The following is a 21,331-nucleotide window of genomic DNA, read 5'->3' on the forward strand; positions in this document are numbered from 1 at the left end:
TAGCCGGGGCCAGTGTTGTGGCGCAGTGGGTTAATACTCCGCCTGTAGTGCCAGCATCTCATACGGGTGCCGGTTCAAGTTCCAGCTGCTCCACTTCTGATCCAGCTCTCTGCTGTGGTGCTCTGGGAAATCAGTAGAAGATGGCCCAAGTGCTTGGGCCCTTGTACCTGCATGGGAGACCTGGAAGAAGCTCCTGGCTCCTGGCTTCAGATTGGTCAACCCAGCTCTGGCTGTTGCAGCCATTTGTGGAAGGAACCAACCAGCAGATGTAAGACCTTTCTCTCTGTCTGTTCTTCTCACTGTCTTTTAGTCTACCTCTCAAATAAAATAAAATCTATTAAAAACAAGTATAGTTAAATTTCAATAATAAAATCCAAGCTTTAAAAACAGGCAAAAGACTTGAACATAATTTTTACAAGGAAAATATTCAAATGGTAAATAAGCCCATGCAAACATGCTCAGTTTCATTAGTTATTAGGGAAACATACACCAAAACCACAATGACAAACCATTTCACACTCACTTAGATGCTATAATTTATTTTAATAAAAAGTAAAATAAGTGGCATAGCAGGTAAAGCTGCCACCTGCAGTGCCGGCATCCCTTATGGGCACAGGTTCGAGTCCCGGCTGCTCCACTTCTGATCCAGCTCTCTGCTATGGCCTGGGAAAGCAGTAGAAGATGGCCCAAGTCCTTGGGCCCTTGCACCCATGTGGGAGACCAGGTTTCAGATCCTGGTTTCAGATCGGCACAGCTCTAGCTCTTGTGGCCAACTGGGGAGTGAACCAGTGGATGGAAGACCTCTCTCTCTCTACCTCTCCTTCTCTATGTAACTCTACTTTCAAGTAAATAAATCTTTTTTTAAAAAGTAAAATAAGTGTTGGCAAACAGGTGTAATATATCATATACTGCTGTAAAGTGATTCAATCACTTTGGAAAATCACTGAGCAGTTTAAAAGTTAAACATACATCTATGACACAATCCAGCCATTCCACTCCCTTACTCAACAGAATGAAGTATACATCCTTACAAAGTCATGTAAATAAATTTTGAAGATAACTTTATTTGTAATGGCCAAAATTTAGGTTGTCTTCAGTTACCCACCAACAGGTGAATGGATAAACAATTTGCAGTATGTCCACTGAGGCAGAAATGGCTCAATAGTTACATTGAGAGGAGAGATGGAGAAATAATAAGAATTATTGTATGCATAATATGTTTTCATAATCTTGATTATGATCATGGTATAACAGATCAAAACTCCTCAAATTATACATTTCACATATATGCAGCTTATTTATTGGGTGGTAATTTTGCCTTACTATAAAGCTATAGAAATTCTGTTATTCCAGAATAGTAAAAAGCATTACATTTACTAAAAACAGCAAGAAATAAAGATAATATTCTTATATATTTACTCATATACTTAGCCAATTAGATTTTCTTCATTATTTCCTACAATTTTCTACTTCCATTTGAGAAATTTTCCTTCTCCCTAAAGAAATATCTTTAGTAATCCTACAGTACAAGCCTACTGGTAATAAATTCTCTCTGCTTGTGTTGGTCTAAAAATGTTTCACTTTTATTTCTAAAAGATATATCTTCTGGAAATAGAATTCCATCTCAGTACTTTTTGCTTTTAAAAATTTTAAAATGCCTTTCCATCATTTCCCAGTTTCCACAGTTGTGTAAGAAAAGTCAGCCATTATTTGTATTATTGTTCCTTAGATTACAAAAAGTCCCTGCTCTCATGGAACTTAATTAGTACTCATTCAAATCCCCCATTTTCCCAATTTTTATTTATTTTCTTTCATTTTATTTGAAAGGCAGAGATGGAGAAACAGGCATCTTCCATCCGCTGGTTCATTCCCCAAATGCTGGCAATAGCCTGGGCTACACTAGGCAGAAGCCAGGAGCCCAGAACCCAGGCTGAGTCTACCATATGGGTGGTAGGGATTCAAGCACTTGAGCCATTATGCTACCTCCCAGGGTATGCATTAGCAGGAAGCTGAACTGGAATCAGCATAGCCAGGACTCAAACCAGGAACTTTAATTTGAGATGGGGGCATCCCAAGCAGAAACTTAACCACCATGCCAAAGCCCATCATTTTTAAAAAAACAAAACAGTAACAAGTAGGGCAAGGGGTAGACAAAGGTCTTAAGAGTCCTGCACTAAAGTTTTCCAAATTAAACTATAAATGAAAGATCTTAAGAAACTAATATTATATTTTGAATTCCTAGAATGTCCACTTGATTCCTTTCTATGGATTCCAAATTTTCCATGGACATTCTCATCCATTTTTTCCATCTTTTGCTTTAGCACATTAAAGTCTTTGCTACTTCAATTTTCTGAGTCTGCTTCTAAAGCTTATTTTTGTCTTGAATGTAAATCACATTTTCTAACTTTTCCCATCTCCAGAATAAGTTAATTCTATGTTAGATATTACAAAAGAAAGAACCTTAGAAATTCCAGAACATATCTTCCCGGTGAGAGTTCTCTACTTGTTGTTAGACTGAAGGGAGGAGAGAGGCTGAAGGGACTGGACCTGAATCTAATCAGGCATTGACCTGAACCATTTTAGTTGTAGGGAGACTTGATTCATGTTCTGGATCATCTTTTTTCAGTTTGTGTCCAGAATCACGAAATGTTAGCAATCCTTTTTACCTCTGGAATTTAATTCATCTAATCCTCATTACTTCTACAGCCCTCCAATAACTTTTATAACATTTATTTTTAAAGTTCACCCAGGTTTTGCTTTTCTAACTTGTCGCAGTAGAAAAGATGAGTGTATTGTGATCTATTAAAATAGTACCCAGAAACTGAAATTTCCCTGCATATTAGGTAATGTTGTTTATAAACTCAGCTTTATATCAAAATGACCTGTGGAAATTTTTTTAAAGATTTATTTGAAAGGCAGAATTAGAGAGAGAGACAGAGATTGACAGAGAGAGAAAGACAGAAAGATTGACCTTCCATCTGCTGGTTCACTCCCCAAATGGCCACAACAACCAGGGCTGGGCCACACCAAAGCCAAGAGCTCCATCTGGTTCTCCCACATGGTGGCAAGGGCTCAAGTACTCAGGCCATCCGCCACTGATTTCCTAAGCACATTAGCAGGGAGCTGGATTGAAAGTGAAGCAACTGGGACTCAAACCAGCACCCACATAGGATATCAACATCGCAGGCAGAGGCTTAACCTGCTATGCCATAATGCTGGCCCCAACCTGGGGAAATTTTTAAAACTACTACCCATTTCCATACCTCTAGAACTCATAAGGGCTTAGGAAAGCCAGGAAATCAGGACTCTTAACAAGAGTCTTAAGTGAACTGGTAAAGCTCATATTTCTAAAGAAATCAATGTATTTGTACCAGTTGTTCTTTCTCTTTCCTCCCCCACTGCTCAGTATCTACAAGGACATTTAAGAAAGAACACACATGGGGGGCGGTGCTGTGGCTCACTTGATTAATCCTCCACCTGCAGTGCCGGCATCCCATATGGGCACCGGGTTCTAGTCCCAGCTGCTCCTCTTCCAGTCCAGCTCTCTGCCGTGGCCCAGGAAGGCAGTGGAGGATGGCCCAGGTGATTGGGCTCCTGCACCAGCATGGGAGACCAGGAAGAAGCACCTGGCTCCTGGCTTCGGATATGCGCAGCGCGCTGGCCGCAGCGGCCATTAAGGGAGGTGAACCAACAGAAGGAAGATCTTTCTCTCTGTCTCTCTCTCTCTCAATGTCTAATTCTACCTGTCAAATAAAGTAAATTAAATAAATAAATAAATAGAAAGAACGAACACATATGAAACAAATATATTAGGATCATGAAAATAAGGAAGGCATCTTGAGAATGAAAATGAATACCAAGGGCCACTGGAGCACATGGTATAATATCAACAGGTGATTACAAGAACTATTCAACTCACAGTAATTGTTTTAGCAGAAAACAAAATGATATTCAAATTTGAAAAATAGCACTCTTGAAAGTCATGAGCACTCTCAAGCAGATAAAGCAGGTGGTAGGCCTCTTCATGCTTTATTTGAATTCTTCAAGTCCACATGAATTAATCCAAGGGTACACATGACAGTTTAGGAAGGTGTTAAGAGAAATTATGTCAGTGAATTTTGAGAAATCATGAAAAGGGGGGGGGGCAGGCTGAGAATGAGAAGATATTGCTCCAGTTATCAAAATGCAAGAGTGGATAAAGATGACAAGGTGATTTCAGTACTATGGACTTAATTTAATTTCAACACGCAGAAATTCAAGAGTGATTATGGAGATGCCTTGTTAGCACTGATACCGGAAAGTAGTATTTACTACTGATAACCTGTGAAAGATTTTGAGCTTAGAGTTTACAAAGTACCTGCACAAACAGTACCTCATATCCTTGATTGTCACAGAGCCCTATGAAAGACAGCAGGTAGCATTGTGTACCCCGCACAACCTGTACATTCTTTGGCATACTAGGAATGTAGGGCGTGCACAGACTTAATTGTCCAGGTTCTCTCAATCCAGAAGAAAATTAGGACTACAAATCAAGCCTACTGAGTCCTAAGTTCTGTTTTTACATCACACAGCTCTTAAAGTCAGCATGAGGGCCAGTGGCATGGTGCAGCAGCTTAAGCTTCCACTTACAAGGCCAGCTTCCAATATCAGCACACCAGTTCCAGTTCTAGCTGCTTTGCTTCCAAGCAAGCTCCCAGCTAATGTGCCTAGGAAAGCAGCAGATGGAGGTCAAAGTATGAGGGCCTCTGCCATCCATGTGGGAGACCAGGATGGAGTTCCAGGCTCCTGGCTTTGACCTGGCCCAGGCACAGCTGCTGTGGCTAGCCAGAGAATAAACCAGTAGATTCCTTTCTTTCCTATCTGTCTCACTCTCTGTCACTGTGCCTGTCAAGTCAATTAAAAAAAAAAAGAAAGAAAGAAAGAAAGAAAGTTAAGAATAAGTCATGATGAAATGATACATGGCATTGCTTTAAAAAATGGAGAAGTGGCAAACAAAAAAATGGGGAAGAATATGGATGAAATAAGACTGAGTAAAATCTGGGTAATGAATACATGGGGATTAATTTGTAATCATCTTTCTAACTGTATGTTTGGAACTTTTTATAATAAAAAAATTTTAAAACACATCAATGAACATTTTTGATAAATGCATTCACAGCATTGGTAATCAAATGAATACCAAAAATATAGTGCACTTGAAGCTCAGCATTTTTGAGCTGTTCATTTTATTTGTCTCATGTGTATAAAAATATTGAAAGAAAAGATGAAAAGTTGTACGCCTGAGTACTAACCACCAGTGCACCAAAAGGAAACAAGCAGGCTGGTCAGATGTCTTAGAAACACATCCTTTGAGAAACAGCTGAAGAAGAATGAAATTTTTCTGGGGTTATGGGGAAGATCTAGGGAGTATTCAAGATCTGTCTTCAAATATTTTCAAGGTGACAAATGTATTGTGGAGTTCTAGAGAGCAGAATTAGAAACAATGAATACAAGACTCAAGCAGGCCTAATTCCAAATTTTCCTGTCTTTTTAAAAACCCACTCTTGGGGCCGGCACTGTGGCATTAGCAGGTAATCCTGCAGTGCCGGCATCCCACATGGGCACCAATTTGAGACCCGCCTACTCCACTTCCTATCCAGCTCTCTGCTGTGGCCTGGGAAAGCAATGGAAGATGGCCCAAGTGCTTGGGCCCCTGCACCCACGTGGGAGACCAGGAAGAAGCTCCTGGCTCCTGGCTTCAGAACGGCAGAGCTTTGGCTGCTGCAGTCATCTGGGGAGTGATGGAAAAGGATGGAAGACCTCTCGGTCTCCTCTCTCTCTGTAACTCTGCCTCTCAAATAAATAAATAAATAAATAGCCCATTCTTACTTAAGGCTCATGACTCATGTACTACTAACAAACCTTGTCACCTACCAATTTTCGGGGTATGTTCCCCTCATCAAACTTGGCTCAGTTTCTCCGCCCCACATCCACCTCCATCTAGATAGCATCTAGGTTAGTGTTACCTAATGAACTACAGGACTCTCAATTCAATTTGAATTTCAGATAAACATGAGTAATTTCTTTAAGTATGCATCATGCTGTATTTTGGAAACACCTATACTAAAAATGTATTCATTGTTTGTCTGAAATTCAAATTTAACTGGCATCATATATTTCTATTGGCAAAAATCTGGCAACCCTAATCTGGGTGACTTCAATGTCGAAGTGAACCACCTATCCAACAACTGGTCCTCAACTTTCCTGATCTCCTCAATTCTACAGCAAATGTATGGTCTCCAAAATCAGCTGAGTCCTTAAAGCAAGCACCTTCCAATTTCCCTAAATGCCTTATCCCACTTTCAACCAAGTGCCCCAGCTATTTACAAACCAACCCATCTCTTCCTTCTCTGTCTACCATGTTAGTCTCTAATCCCACCTGAATTTAGATCTCTGTGTTTTTTAACCTCCTAACATTCTTCATTTTATCATGTTCCTTTTCTCACTAAAAGGCACTAGAAGAAATTATTCAAAAGAGAATCTAAACACCTTAGTATGGCAAACAAGAGCCTAAAAGATTCACAACTAGATTCTGGCATCGCTTTCTCTCACAAGGTCTCCCTGGCTACCCCCTTTGAATTAAGTGCTCCTATTATATACAACCACTTATTCTATGCACCTATCATAATGTTTGCCATAATTTTCTTATTGTCTTTCTCCCAAACAATCCTTTAAGTTTCTTAAAACCAAAAGCCATGTCTCTCGTCTTTAGTTCCCCAGCATTTGCCACAACACTGCAGCATCTCCCACAAACAGTACACATTTAAATGTCTGCTGATCACATCAGACAGATGAAGGTCAATCTAAGGGAAGAGTTTCTAACATTTACTAACCTGCAGACACAGAGCGTTATTAATTTGAGATGTATGATCTCTGTCATTTGCAGGGCAAAATAAGACTGCGTATCATAGTATTATTCATAATAGCATAAGAAAAAAAGGATTTGACCTAATATCTTTTATTATTACTATCTGAAAGACAGAGATAGAAAAAGAGAGAGATTGATTGATTTATCTTCCATCCACTGTTTCACTCCCTAAATGGCCACAACAGTTGGGGCAGGGCCAGGTGGAAGTCAGAAGCTCCTTCCAGGTCTCCCACGTGGGTGCAGGGGCCCAAAGACTTGAGCCATCTTCCACTGCTTCCCCAGGCACATTATCAGGGAGCTGAATCAGAAGTGGAGCAGCCGGGACTCGAACCACCACCCCATATGGGATGCTGGTACCACAGGTGGCAGCTTTATCTGTTTCACAGCAACACCAGCCCAAACCTAATGAGATTAGTTAAATTTTGTTTGGGACAACCATTGAATCCTCCTTACAAACTTGTTAAAACCAATAGCCCCATCAAGGAGACTGTTCTTACAGGCAGGGCATGGGTATGGTCCCCTCTCAGTGCTACAGGCACAATAACAAGTTTTTGTACTTTAGTCACTTTATTATACCTTTACCTCATCTAAACCCTACTCTTCTATTAATCTTACATGGCTAGAAATTGAGGTTAATTTCTTAGATTGATATATTTTAGTCACATTTTATATTTTAAGTAACACTACTTTGTTATTTTTAATTTTCTGTAGAAAATTCAAATTTTTTAAATATTAAGAAAAAACTAAAATTGCATATAATCCCTTAAATTTTTAAATAACATAAATGAAATCATAAGCTCATGGAAAGTGTTTACATTATGAATTAAAAGAGAATACAAAACGATTCCACAGCCCAGACTAAAGCTAGGCGCTAAGAGCTTCTTCTGGGTCTCCCACAAGGGTGCATGGGTCCAAGCACTTGGGTCATCCTCCATGGCTTTTCCCAGGCCATCAGCAGGGAGCTGGATTGGAAGTGGAACAGCCAGGACACAAACCAGTGCCCACATGGGATGCGGCATTGCAGACAGCAGCTTTACCTGCTACACCAGAGAACTGGCCCTTATAGTAATTCTGAGTTGTGGTATTATAAATTACTTTTATTTACTTTTTTTGATTTTCCTGTATTTTTCTTATTTCTAAAGTATGAATGACTACATTTTTGTAATGTACATGTAGAGGTTAGACAATCATCTGTCAGGGCTACTGCAGAAGTAGGACTTTAATAGCCTCTCATTTCTCTAACAAAGGATCTTGAGTAATCAATTAGTGACTGGAATTATTTATTCAGTCAGAGGACTGACTCAAAATAAGGACACAAAATAACGTTACGGAAGTTTTGAGTGGTCAGAGCATATGAAACGGGCTTAGAATTCAGCAGATAATACGAATTCATAAAGGTAGTTTGTGTCAGGGCAGACACAAGAGCTCAGGTCTTCACTAATCTTGGTTGTCAGCATTTTACCAAAGCAAGCCCATCCTCTCTCTCTCCCATTCCCTATTGCATAGTCACTAATCAGAGGCCAAAAACTAAAACATAACAGGAAATACAAATGGTTCTGTTTTTCTACCACTCCACCAACCTGCCTGTAGCATAAGGACACATTTCCCCAGTGTGGAGGTGGGACAGAAGAAAAACGCATTGGTGAAGACAGGATAGGAAAAAATCTTCTAGAGGCAGGATGAAGAGTTGCCACAGGGAAACAGAAAAACTGAAAAAGTAGACATAACAAATAAAAATAACAGAAACACCCACAAATCCAATAGGAGAAAGGCTCTCAAATACTACCAAAGTCAAAAAGGTTGCCTCAAATTTAATCAAATTCCAAGTGAAATGATCTTCAAGTATGTAAACCTTTACAAAACTGTACTATTCAATGCTAAAAGAGTGAAACAAAAATATATAATCTCAAATTTGTAACTCAACATTCTTGTTGGTATTCTCTTGAACTCTATATTCTCTTAAATTCAACTCTCTTCACCTAAAAATCTACAATGAATAAAATAAAATGCTTTTTTAAAAAATCATTAGGAGGCTGACTTTGTGGCGTAGCAGGTAAAGCCACCTCCCGCAATACCAGCATCCCGTACAGGTGTCAGTTCATGTCCCAGCCGCTCCACTTCTGATCCAGCTCAGTGGATCAGTGGCAGAACAGTGGCAGAAGATGGCGGAGGCACTTGGTCGCTGCCACCCATGTGGGAGACCAGGATGAAGCTTCTGACCTTCAAATACATAAATAAATCTTTTCATAAAACTAATTAAAAAGGAAACAATTTATAACTCCTAGCAGTTCTGATAAGATGACAAGGAGTATAAGTAATGAAGTCAAGGACATAATTTTTAAAACTTATGTCTATTTCCAACATATAATAACCAAAAAAGATTCAGATACTCCCACATGAACATAAAAAGCAACATGTAACTATCATCTTAGAGTGAAGAAGCAGAAATGGTCTTCATTTTATATATGTGCTATTTGTCCATAAAACTTAAGACTTTTTTTTGTAAAGTTCTACTATTGAATATAGTGATCCAAGGATTAAGATACCCTTGGGGCCCATGCTGTGGCACAGTGGGTTAACACCCTGGCCTGAAGCGCTGGCATTCTATATGGTCACAGGTTCAAGACCCGGCTGCTCCACTTCCAATCCAGCTCTCTGCTGTGGCCTGGGAAAGCAGTAGAAGATGGCCCAAGTGCTTGGGCCCCTGCACCCATGTGGAAGACCTAGAAGAGGCTCCTGGCTCCTGGCTTTGGACTGGCACCAGTCCATTGCAGCCAATTAGGGAGTGAACCAATGGATGGAAGACCTCTCTCTCTGCCTCTCCTCTCTCTATGTAACTCTGACTTTCAAAAAAAAGGATTAAGATACCCACATTCTAGCTGAAACTCAATGACATATCACATGATCATGAATAAGTTGCTTTGTCTAATTTCTTCTTATTCAGAATAGAAATAACAATAACCACCAAACTATAAGGAAGGGATAGAAAAAATACTTCACAGATGGTGATACACTGTTATGACTATTTGCAGCTTCCTTTCATGTAAGAGGTTCACATCTAACACACTGAACAAGTGCATGCTTTAGGGAAGGCACAGATGAAAACCTACACACTGATGAAGACAGGGTGAGGGGACGCTGCAGCCAGAGCTTCTCCTCTTACCACACAGGATGCTGGCCACACGAATCTGAGGTGGTTAAGAGTTTTTCTCATGCCCAAATTACTATGAGGATACCAAAAAACTGTCAACAACTAAACAATGAGGGTCCCTTGAGACTGTTGTGAACCATAATTACCCAAATGGCCATTACCTGGGTATAAAATTATGATCAGAAGTAGGTTTAATAGAAGTCCTTAAAAGAAAGTTAAATCCTGTTATTTACTAAATAAACTCCATGCCTCCTGAGTTGGTTGAGGGTGGGTGTGAGTTGGAGAAGAGAAGGATTTCATCAGGAAAGTTAAGAAGTTCTCTGAAATCTAATAGGGTAAGACACTCAAAGCTATAAAATATGAACAAGGGCAGGCAACAGCTTGTCAGCTGTAGTGGCAACCCTAAGCCAAGCCAGAAGAATGCCAAACTGTGGCTTAAAGCAAACACGCAATCTGGAAGTTTGTACCCCAAGTTACTGCTATGACAAAGTGATTAGTACCACTTATGATTAAATACATACACACACACACACACACACTATATATATATATATTCTCTTGAACTCTCTCTCTCTATATATATAGTGTGTGTGTGTGTATATATATATATAGTACCACCTATGATTAAATACATACACATATACACACACACACACACTATATATATATATTCTCTTGAACTCTCTCTCTATATATATAGTGTGTGTGTGTGTATATATATATATATAGTACCACCTATGATTAAATACATACACACACACACTATATATATATAGTGTGTGTATGTGTGTTTTAGAATACAATTCCAATTCCTTATTATAATAGGATATAATTCCATATTAGATTGGGGTTTTCTTGTCACAACTCAAGTTCTTTTGCTGACAGCGAATGGCTCAAAACCCACTCTCAGTTATACTATATATCACAGGTACATCACAATTGAAGTGGTCAACATGCAGTCCATTGCTTACACTTTCAGACACTCTAGTGAGGGTGTTTCCAGTACCAAGTATTTTATACATTCAAAAATGTTAAAAATCCCTTCAGCAAAAGCTCCAAGAAGACTCTGTTTACTGAAGACTGCCATGTAAGTGCGATAGAGACATTTACAAGTTGCTGAAAGTTTACACACAGTTCAGTTACTACAAGGTAAAACACCTTGTCTATTTTTCAAGGTCAAAACAAGCTGCCTCATCTATCCCTCCCCGCCCCCAAGAAAATAGGGTATTCTAAAAGATGTCAGATGAAACAAGCCAATGCTTTTATAAACACAAGTCAATCCTCTGCGAAGAAACAGATGCCCATATTCTACCTCGGTATTGATTCTAAGCCTTTTAACGGTTTAAGCTGACCACAAACCTCTCCTTCTATTCCTTCTATAGAACACTATCTTCCTTTTATTTCCTTTTGTTAAAAAAAAAAAAATGAGCCTTCCTATACCTTCTGTGCCTTATCTTATACTCACACCTCCCAAAGAGGAACAGCTGACACCTAGGGAACACACATGCAAGACACATGCTTCTTCATACACTGCTCATCCTAAGTAGAGAATTCTTACAGTGTGGCTCTGCAAAATTCCAAGGACACCAAGAAGATAGCAGCCAGTTTAGTATAAAAAGATTTCACAGAAATAAAAAATGAAATTTGATCTGGACAGGAAGTCAAAAAGCACAAAGGAGGAATTAAAGCATTCTGATAAGGACGGACATAAACAAAGGCCAAGAAGCAGTAATAAAAGCATGCTATAGACAGAAAACACTAAGTAACCTACCTGAAAAATCGGTGCAAACGGATGAGAAAATTTTGGTAAATTAAATGGGATCTGCTCCCAATAGGCTGTTGTGTCACAGAGATAAAAAAAAAAATGCTTAAAACACTGAACATGTAAACTTAGAAGAAACTTAAAGATTTTCTTTTTCAACAAATGAAGAAATCTAGGATCTGTAAAGGAGCTAAGGTAAAGCATAAAAACACAGTAGCGTGTGGCAGAACAAAACTCAGGTCCGCGTTTAGAAACCCCCATCAGCGACGGGCAGCACACTCTGATACAGAAAGCACATCTGCTCAAAGGTCTATGAGAACATCTCCAGTGCACACACCAGAAAGTATTGTGTCTTGGGAACTAGAGACCAGGTTCTGAGGGTAGAGTACCACAGTGGCATCACAGCAGAGCAAAGACCACTGTATTTCGCCAGTTGGAATCTCTTTCAAGAAAGCAGCAAGGGGGGTGGGGAACAGAAGCCACTTTTCAGAGTTATAAAGGAAATGGGTGGACAAACAATAGAGGCAGCAGGTATCTGGCAAGGAAAGAAAATGATTGGTCCATAAAGAGAAAGCTGCAGGACCAAGTAAATGTTTGCTTTCCAAGTGAAAGGAAATCTAAGTAAATTTGAAGGTGAAAAGGAAGAAACTCACAAAGACAGATCCCAGATAAGGTAGGATGAATGAGAGGATGCTAAGAACTGAGGACTAGCAGGAAGAAATTGTTTTTTTTTTTTTTAAAGATTTATTTTATTTACTTCAAAGACAGAGTTACAGAGGGAGGTAGAGACAGAGAGAGAGTCTTTCATCCACTGGTTTTACTCCCCAGATGGCCACAATGGCTGGAGCTGCGTCAATCCGAAGCCAGGAGCCAGGAGAATCTTCCGGGGCTCCCACGTGGGTACAGGGGCCCAAGGATTTGGGCCATCTTCCACTGCTTTCCCAGGCCACAGCAGAGAGCTGGATCAGAAGAGGAACAGCCGGGACTTGAACCGGTGCCCATATGGGATGCCAGCACTTCGGGCCAGGGCTTTAACCTGCTGCACCAGAGCACCCGCCCTGGAAGAAACTGTTTAAAAGAACAGCTTCCACAGGGCAGGCACTGAGCAGCAGGGGCTGAAGCCACAGTTCCGGATACCTTCAGGGTGCCTGGGATTCAGTCCTGCCTCTGCTTCAGATCTAGCTTCCTGCTTTTGAGTTTGGGAGGTAGCAGATGGTGGCCTGGTGCTTGGGTTCCTGTCACCCACATGAGAGACCTAGATAAGAGTTCCTGGATCCTGGCATAGGCCTTGCCAAAAACCCCAGCTGTTGCAGGCATTTAGATTTCCACTCCACCACCACCACCACCAATCCCCGCCCTGCTCCGACCCCCACCATCATGTTCTACTCCGTCACTCTGCCTTTCAAATGAAGAAATCTTGAAAGATGAACTCCAGAATAAAGAATGTGCAGTATTTCTCACCATAAAATATCACCTACCATAAATATAGTAATTACTTTTAACTTATATGGCCTTATAAAGACTACAGACTAGTATTTAAGAATGAAGCAAGGAGATTTCTCTTAAAAAAAAATCTGTCTTCCAAGTTTTACAAATCCATCTAGTCGGTCAATTAGCATGTGGTTTGTAACTTCAAAGACACCTACCAATCATTTCTTACTGTGAATTTTATACCGCAAAGGACACTCTGATTTGCACTCAATATATAATAACAACCAATCTGCCATTATAAATAATTGGTTCATTCTGTAACATGTTCTTTAAAATCTTTCATATACTGTTTTCACTTGACTAGATATGGAACATGTAAATGCTTTATGAACACATATTGACAAGTCATTTGGGGATGCCTTTTTCAATATTTTTTAAACTTTAAGTAACTGCTTTTTTTTTTTCCTTTTCCCTTTCAGAAATACAGTCCTAAAAAGATTGGGGGGGGGGGCACAAGAGCTAGCTGAAACAACTAAGAAGCTTCCAGTTTTTTAAGAAACCAGGCTAATGAGCAACAATTAAAAGCTACACATCTAAACTGTGCCAGTTCCAATTGAGAAATTTACTATGTAACACCACAAAGGCAGGTCAAAGAGAGACAGAAAATGTAACAGATACATTCAGCTTTCTGGCTTTGTAATTGCTATTTCCCTAATCAAGATGATTACATTTAAAACTGGTAACAATCATTTGGCCATTGATATTATGTTTAGGAGCAACATCAGCAAATTACATTTTATTTTAATCTACTTGGAAACAAGGATTTGGGCTCAAAATGTCAAGCTGGAAATACCACTTCTTTAACAAGGTCTACAGCACCTGTCATCAGCAATGGAAAGTTTTAATCAGCGAAAATATTAGAACTCCAACCCAAACATCAATTCAATCATCAACAGTTGCCATCTTTAGATAGATATGCCTTCTTCTAACTGTATTTAATGGATTATTAAAACATACTCACAAAACATTCAACAGTTCTCATCCTGAGGCTCAAGCTGTAGGTGTACCATGTCACTGCACCTCTCTGTGCCTGTTTCCTCACTGAAAGCATCCAACCCGAGCATGAACTCTAAGTTAAACATCTAGTACTGCTCAAATACATCAGCCAGTAGAAGTAACTTATGTTCAACACTGAACACACTTCTGCATCTCAAAGCCAGTGGGCTTTACCCTTCTAAGAAAAAAAAAAAAAAGGAATAACTTATCCTATGTATCTTTCTCAAAACTACAATACAGAAATGCAGAGAATGCTGTTTTAAAAACTTACATCCTCAATTTTTAACAGGTGGTGGTGAGTTTGATTTTTATAATATACATCACAAAACAAATGACAAGGCCTATAAGGTCTTTTAACAATGGGGACAGGAGGAGAAACATTTTCTTACATTACTGGGCATATACTCAAAATCACTCCTCTTAAAATCTAGGGAACTACCTTTTTGTTATATGGTAAATGTGCACACAGATCAACAGGTAAGAAATCAGGAAAAAACTTTTCTTATTTTTTAAATACTGAGAGTGAGTAACTATGGAGTGAATCCCTCAAATTCTTGCATTCATAGTATGCTATGGACAGGTTCTGTTTCGGAATTCTTCTCAGTGCCTTTTAAATTCTTTTTTTTTTTTAATTGCATAGACAGCCTTTCTATCAAGTTTGAAATCCAGCACTCTATCAGTAATGTAATCTATGACAGGAAGCAACATTCATCAGATGGACCAGCGGTATAGCGGGTGGAAACGCCTTTTGGTCTGGAAGCAGAGAATGGATGAAACAACTCTTTCCAGTCTCCGAGGGCTTTGCAATTTTATTTTATCTATGTAGCTTCTTCTCTACTTCCTCTGCCTGTCCCCAGATATCTTCCAGGTAAACCGGAAAAGCTGTAAGTCCTGCAAGGAAGTGTGTCTGGATCTAATGCAACAAGGCCGTCCTCCACCCTGAGATCTCCTCATCATGTTCATGATTATATCCAGTGAACAAAACACAGCGATTCAAACAACTCCCTCAGCACAGGAAGCCCACGGTAGAACTGAAGCTGCAAAAGCATCCCTTGCAACCATCTCCAACCACCCACAGCAACACCAAGTTAATCCAATTCCCATTGACAAAAGGCATGTGTGCCTTCACTCCGATAAACCATAGGATTTTGGTGTGAAACTCAGGAAATATAAAGTTACCTCCCAAGCTATGAAACTCACCCCCCCCCCAATCTCAAATATTCTCAACCAAAGTTCTGTCAACCCAGAGGCCAGAATCAAAAACAACAACAAAACACTAGCAGAATCGCAGTCCTGGACCACATCCCGGCGGTCTTTGCTCGCTGTTGTCAGTGTGTCCGGTCAGCTCCCCACTTTGCCTTCCCTTCTCCCCTAACTCCTCGAGAGCCTCACTCCAGAAAGCAATGCTCTGCAAGAAGAAGGCGCAGAGCGGGAGAGCTGCAAGGATCAAGGAAGGAAAAGGGGGCAAAGTATTTCAGAACTCGGGAGCCCACTGCAAACGGCGGCACGAACGGCAGTCCCGCGTCGCGGGGGCTTGGGGGGACGCCCGTGGGGGGCGGCATGAAGAAGCTGTGCAGAGTGTGTGTGTGTGCACTTGGGGCTGTCGGGGGCAGAAAGTAAGAAAACCTGAGCTTTCCCTGCTTTCTTCTACTCTTCCCCCTCCCGGAGAGGAAGCTGAAGACACTGGGGGAGGGGCGGGATGTTATCGTTCTAGACGGGGTACACAAGACAGGCCCTTACCCCCGATGAGGCGGCTCACCGAGGGAAGAGCAAGAGGGAACCCCTAAACGTTACCCACCTCCGTTCAAAAACAAAACAAAACCAAAAAAAAAAAAAAAGTATGGGGGTATGATTAAATCCAGATGGAGCGCCCCTGAGAGCGCCCCCAGGTCACTCATCCCCATTAGCAAGCGGAAGGGCTGGGATAAAGGGGATGGAGGGTCGGAGGGCTGGCTGGGGATAAGGCCCCACCCCCCGATTTAGGAGGGAAGGGGCGCCCCAGCTCCCGGCCGTGCCCTCCCTCCTCGCGCCTCCCGCCGCGGCCACCCCCACGGTCCCCCTTCTCCCCTTTCCTTTCCTCCAGAGCCCCAGGCAGCCGCGGGGGAGGCGGCCGCTCCTTCCTCCCCTCACCCACTCCGTCCCCACCCCCACTTGGCTCCCACCTCCCGCCCGCCACGGGCCCGTTACCTGCTCGTCGAAGCGGCTGACCACGGCCTGGACCCATTCCACCGGCCTGTGCGCGGCCATGTCCTCCCCGCGGCCGGGGGGCGGCGGAGGGACCGGTCGGCCGGCGCCCAGGGCCGGGAAGAGGGCGGGGAGCGGGGGCTGAGGTGAGGGAAGAGGCGACCAAAGGGTCTGAGGAGTGCAGGCTCCGAGCGTTCCCACGGGGGTGGGGATGGGGGCTCTGCGCCCAGCCGGGAAGGGGAGAGGGGAAGGGGGCGTTGGCGAAGAGGCAGGGGGGAGGGGGCGGGGGAAGGGGGGCCCGGGGAGGGGAGGGGGGTCTCTTGGTCGCTCTCCCCACTAGCGCCGTCTCCCCACAGCCATCACAGTCCGAGACGCCGCCATGACACCCCACCGGAAGTGGGATCCTTTCCACGGCTCGGGGAGAGGGAGAGCGAGCGAGCTAGAGATTGAGAGCGCGGCTGGGAAAGGGGAGGGGGAAGCGAGAGGGAAGGGGCCTGCCGCGCATGCGCGCGCGCTGGCCGGTTTCATTAATGAAAAAGCGAGCCCTTCTGGAGGTGACGTCACCTAACTCCTCGGGGCCGGGAGGCGCGCGTCCCTCAACGCCGCGGGGCTCACCTAGACCCGCGCTGGGTTCCGGCTCGGAGAGTCGGAGCCGGCCCCGGAGCATCCGCTCCCGTCCCCACCGCCTCCCCGGGCTCCCCGTCCCCCGCCGGCCGCGGGGTTTGGATTGCTCCCGGGGTTGGAAGTGAGGGCGCCCTGGGGCTGGAGTCTCTGCCAGCGCGCCGCTCTCCGCTCCGACAGAAACACACGGCGCGCGGCCGCGGGCTTCCAGGGCCTTCGTAGTTTCTGTCGATTGCTGACAAACAGGAAAAGGGAAGGTTAAGAAAGAGTCAGTGATTTTTTTTTTAAGGTCGCTTAAAGCTCAATGGCAGACCCCAAAACAATCAAAGACTCGGGAGTCCCAGCCCTAACACTCTCTGCTGAACTAACTGATAGGCACCCAAGCGGGAGACGCTTTGGCACACTGTTACAGAAGAACTCGAGGTTCAGCACCCTCCACAGGCCTTGAAGGGCCTTGCTTTCGTTATGAATTCACCACATCCCTCTCCACGAGGTGTTTCGATGGGTACCATTATCCCCGCCCTTCCCCAGGCCCCAGCAGTTTGGTGTGGAGTGGACGGTGCCGGTTTTCCAGGAAGAAGATTGCGTCTGGAGGCAGTGGCTGGTTTATCTATATCTGACACTGGACTTTAGAATGAGTTATTTGTAAATTTATCTTTCTCAATACATTCGACTGAGGCTAAAGTTAAAATGAGCTCGCATGCTCTGAGCATACCCTGCTCAGCTGGTTAGGCCTCACAGAAAGGTTCTCACTGGGTATTAAGCAGAGCCAAACTGGAAATGTAATTTTAGCACAGAAAACTCAGAAGGCAATAGCTCATGGACACAGACACACACACACACAGAGAGAGAGAGAGAGAGAGATGCAAGAGAAAAGTTTCCAATCTCTGTTGGTGACTGTCCAAAATACATATTAAATTAATGCTTCATTCCACTACTAGAACAAAAGACCAGAGTTTGGGTGTTTCTTTGGCCCCCTTCTTTAAGGCTGCAACATGGATATTGACTGATCTCTTTTAGGTGATGTCAGCGGTGATGACAGTGCTGACAAGAATCGATATTAAATGAGGTCTCCCCCAGCCAGGACCCCTTGGGAAGCCCTCACTCGTGCTCGTAACATTCTAGGATCCCTACCACGCTCATGATCTTCCTTTCCTTTCCCCAGACTTCCTGTGAAAGTCCCTAGTTACTTCCTTGTTGCCAGGCTCTCTGTGCCTGCTGTCTGTTCCACACACTAGCCAGAGCTGCCTGACCCCAGCTCCCTCACCCACATTGGCATAACATCCATCCCAGCGTGTCCCTTTGCTCCCTGACAGGTTTCTCCCATGATTCCCTGTTGCTCTCTAACTCTGAGGTCAGACACCTGAACTGCAGGCCTTGACCTCTACTCTTCCTTTACGGAGGTGCCTGCCAGCACCTGGTTAACTCCCCTGACTCTGTACTTCCTGTCTTGTTGCCTCCCCTGAGTACCAAGCCCCTCGTAACAGTTGGAAGTCTAGACCTCACTCCAACCCCTTCTCCAGTGAAATTCATTTGATGCAGTTGAACCAGGGTTAAATGTTTACGTGTACCATATACTTTGTTAGGCAGTGCATGGTGTGGCAAGATTTCTAAGCCATGCCAAAGAAGATAACACAAACAGGTATTAGTGACCGAAGGATGACATTCTCCTCTCTCCCTTTAAGAAGGCAGCAGTCACTCAGTTCCCATCAACTACTGCCGTGGGGGATGCTGACCCAGTGTTGCTGCATCTCATCACTCAGAAGCTGGAGATCTGAACTCAAGTATGAACTCTTTCAATTTTATGTTGTGGCAGCCAATTCACATTTTTTAAAATGCTGGGTAGCCAAACAAAATATGTCTGTTGTCTGAATTTAGCCCATGGAACAATTTGACTAGCTCTAGTCTAATAAAGAGGCATGGACTACAGAGAATGGAGTTAGGTTTGTAACCTAACTTTCCTATTCTGTCCAACACAAGAATAATCAGGGAACTATTAGTGTTTGGTATAGTTTTAAATGTATCTTTCTTATTTGTCTTCCATTTTTTAGTCAGGCAACAATTTCTGCCAGTTTTTTCTCCAAGAATCTTATTCCAAGGGTGGGCATTTGGCCTGCTGGTTAAGATGCAGTTAGGACATCCACATTCTGTATAGAGTCTGGGTTTGATTCCAGGATCTTGCTCCTGACTCCAGCTTCCTGCCAATACACACCTTAGGAGGCAGCAGGTGATGACTCAAGCAGTTGGGTCCCTGCCACCCAAATACAAAACCTGGATTGAGTTCCAATCTCCTGGCTTTAGCGCAGCCAGCCCCCCGGCTGTGAAGTGGACCAGCAGATGGGAGCTTGCTCGCTCACTCTCTCTCTTCCTCCCTCCCTCTCAAATAAATAAACAAGAATTCCAAAAAGACATCCCTGCAGCATTCCCTCTACACACTCTGCCCCCATCTCCACAAGCACAACATACCACCCTAAAATCCCAAGGAGTACAGAGTTCTTTCTGGACCAAGGTGCTCATTTCTCCAGCTGCTGGGAGTGTTTGTAGCCAACACTTCTCAGCTGAACCCCTTTTCAGGAATTGCCCTCAGCTGAAGGCATACCTACCTCACATCAGGTCACATCACTCCCAGGAGAACCTGCACAGACTAGGAGAGGCAGGCTGCAGGCTATCACAACTCAGAAGGGCTTTCCCAGCTCCAGAGTTTCCTTAACAGATCAGTTCCCGGGGGACTGATTAGGTGAGGCTTTGGCTGTGACTGCATTTAATCATTTACTTCAACTTCTTTCTCTGCACAATCCTAGTCCTTTCACTCCTGCACAATGTTTATCCAGGGCATTAAAGTTCCATGAATGTGATCTGATCCAGTGGAGCTGAATCACCCCTAGCCAGCTGGCAGTGAGGCCTCCAGGTGATGTCCTGACAGGCGTTGGCATGCTGTAGCAGTGCAATGTTAAAATGCTCAGCAGTGCCGGGGATGGGGTGGATAGGATGTAGCACCAGTGGAAGAATGCACTGGCAGTTGCAATCTAGCAGACATTTTCAAATATGGAGGAAATGGCAATTTAAACACAATGGTCTGGAAAGCTATTGCTGGAGTAAATCTATGATTTGGAGAAAGATTATGAAAGATCGAAGGTGATAAATCACCAATTAAAGGCTAAGGATGCACACAAGAGTATCTCTGCAGCAACACATAAGGGGAAGGGGGTACAAATCAGGAAAAGCTGAGAATCAAGCCCACCACTTGAATTACAAGGGCAGAACTCCAAAAGGGTTCACAGTCCTGGTGAGCTGCTATGCCAAGGTCATTGCCAGAGGTGGGAAGAAGTGGAGCCTGCACACTCACGATGGGGTGTCTAGGTTGATAACCTTGAAACCCTTAAAATCTCACATTACCTTAAATGCTCTGGGTTTGTAAAACTGTCTCTCTCCTCAAGAAGTATATCTACCTTGCAAAACAACACACACCCCACTCAGAATCTACCTGCACCTTTTCACCAGCCATCCAGACCAATAATTAAGGTCAAGTCACAATATAACCCTGCTAAGGGAAGAAAGACACTATATCCTGAAGGAGCACAAAGACATGGCCTGGGCGCCCATGGTGTGCTGTGGCATGTTAAGCCACCTGCCTGATAAGTATCCCATATGCGCACCAGTTTGAGCCCTGGCTGCTTCACTTCCAATCTAGAACCCTGCTTATGTGCCTTGGAAAGCAGTGGAAGATGGCCCAAGTCCTTGGGCCCCTGTCACCCACGTGGGACACCTGGATGGAGTTCCAGGCTCCTGGTTTTGGCCTGGCCCAGCCCTGGCTGTTGTGGCCATTTGGGAAGTGAACTAGCAGATGGAAGATCTGTGTGTGTGTGTGTGTGTGTGTGTGTATCTCCTTCTCTCTCTGTAACTCTGCCTTTCAAATAAATAAAATAAAAATTTCAAAGACCTAGCAAACACACGCACACACACACACACACACTTAAAGAAATCATGAGAGTACGGGATTGGGTCCCCAGAGTGCTCAGTTGGCAAGGGAGGGCAAAGAAGGAGCAAATATGATGAACAACGCAGAGTTTATTGATATAAGCACATTCCTGTGCTAGAGTGTTTACACCCTGGCAAGGACCCCAGGAGATAGTGCTAACAGGTTGCTAGGATGGCTCTAGGAAGCCATTCCCCACACAAGGCAAAATAGAAAGGCCAGAGCCACCCTGAGCAACAGTGG

General features: G+C 43.3%; 1 protein-coding gene across 8 annotated transcripts in view; it reads right to left on the reverse strand.

Annotated features, from left to right (window-relative positions):
- The window catches only part of NF1 (neurofibromin 1), a 299,237-nt gene extending 282,307 nt beyond the window's left edge, over positions 1–16,930 (reverse strand). For 3 of the 8 annotated variants that reach the window (XM_070061094.1, XM_070061092.1, XM_051825441.2), the window contains exon 1: positions 16,495–16,930. In XM_070061094.1, the coding sequence (XP_069917195.1) occupies positions 16,495–16,554 (60 nt within the window). In that variant the 5' untranslated portion in view covers positions 16,555–16,930. The remainder of the gene's footprint in view (positions 1–16,494) is intronic. The other 5 variants (XM_070061093.1, XM_051825442.2, XM_002718936.5 and 2 more) reach the window with 3 other exon arrangements.
- Positions 16,931–21,331: the final 4,401 nt, after the last annotated feature.

This window comes from Oryctolagus cuniculus, chromosome 17, assembly GCF_964237555.1.
Source record: "Oryctolagus cuniculus chromosome 17, mOryCun1.1, whole genome shotgun sequence".
Classification (NCBI taxonomy): Eukaryota; Metazoa; Chordata; class Mammalia; order Lagomorpha; family Leporidae; genus Oryctolagus; species Oryctolagus cuniculus.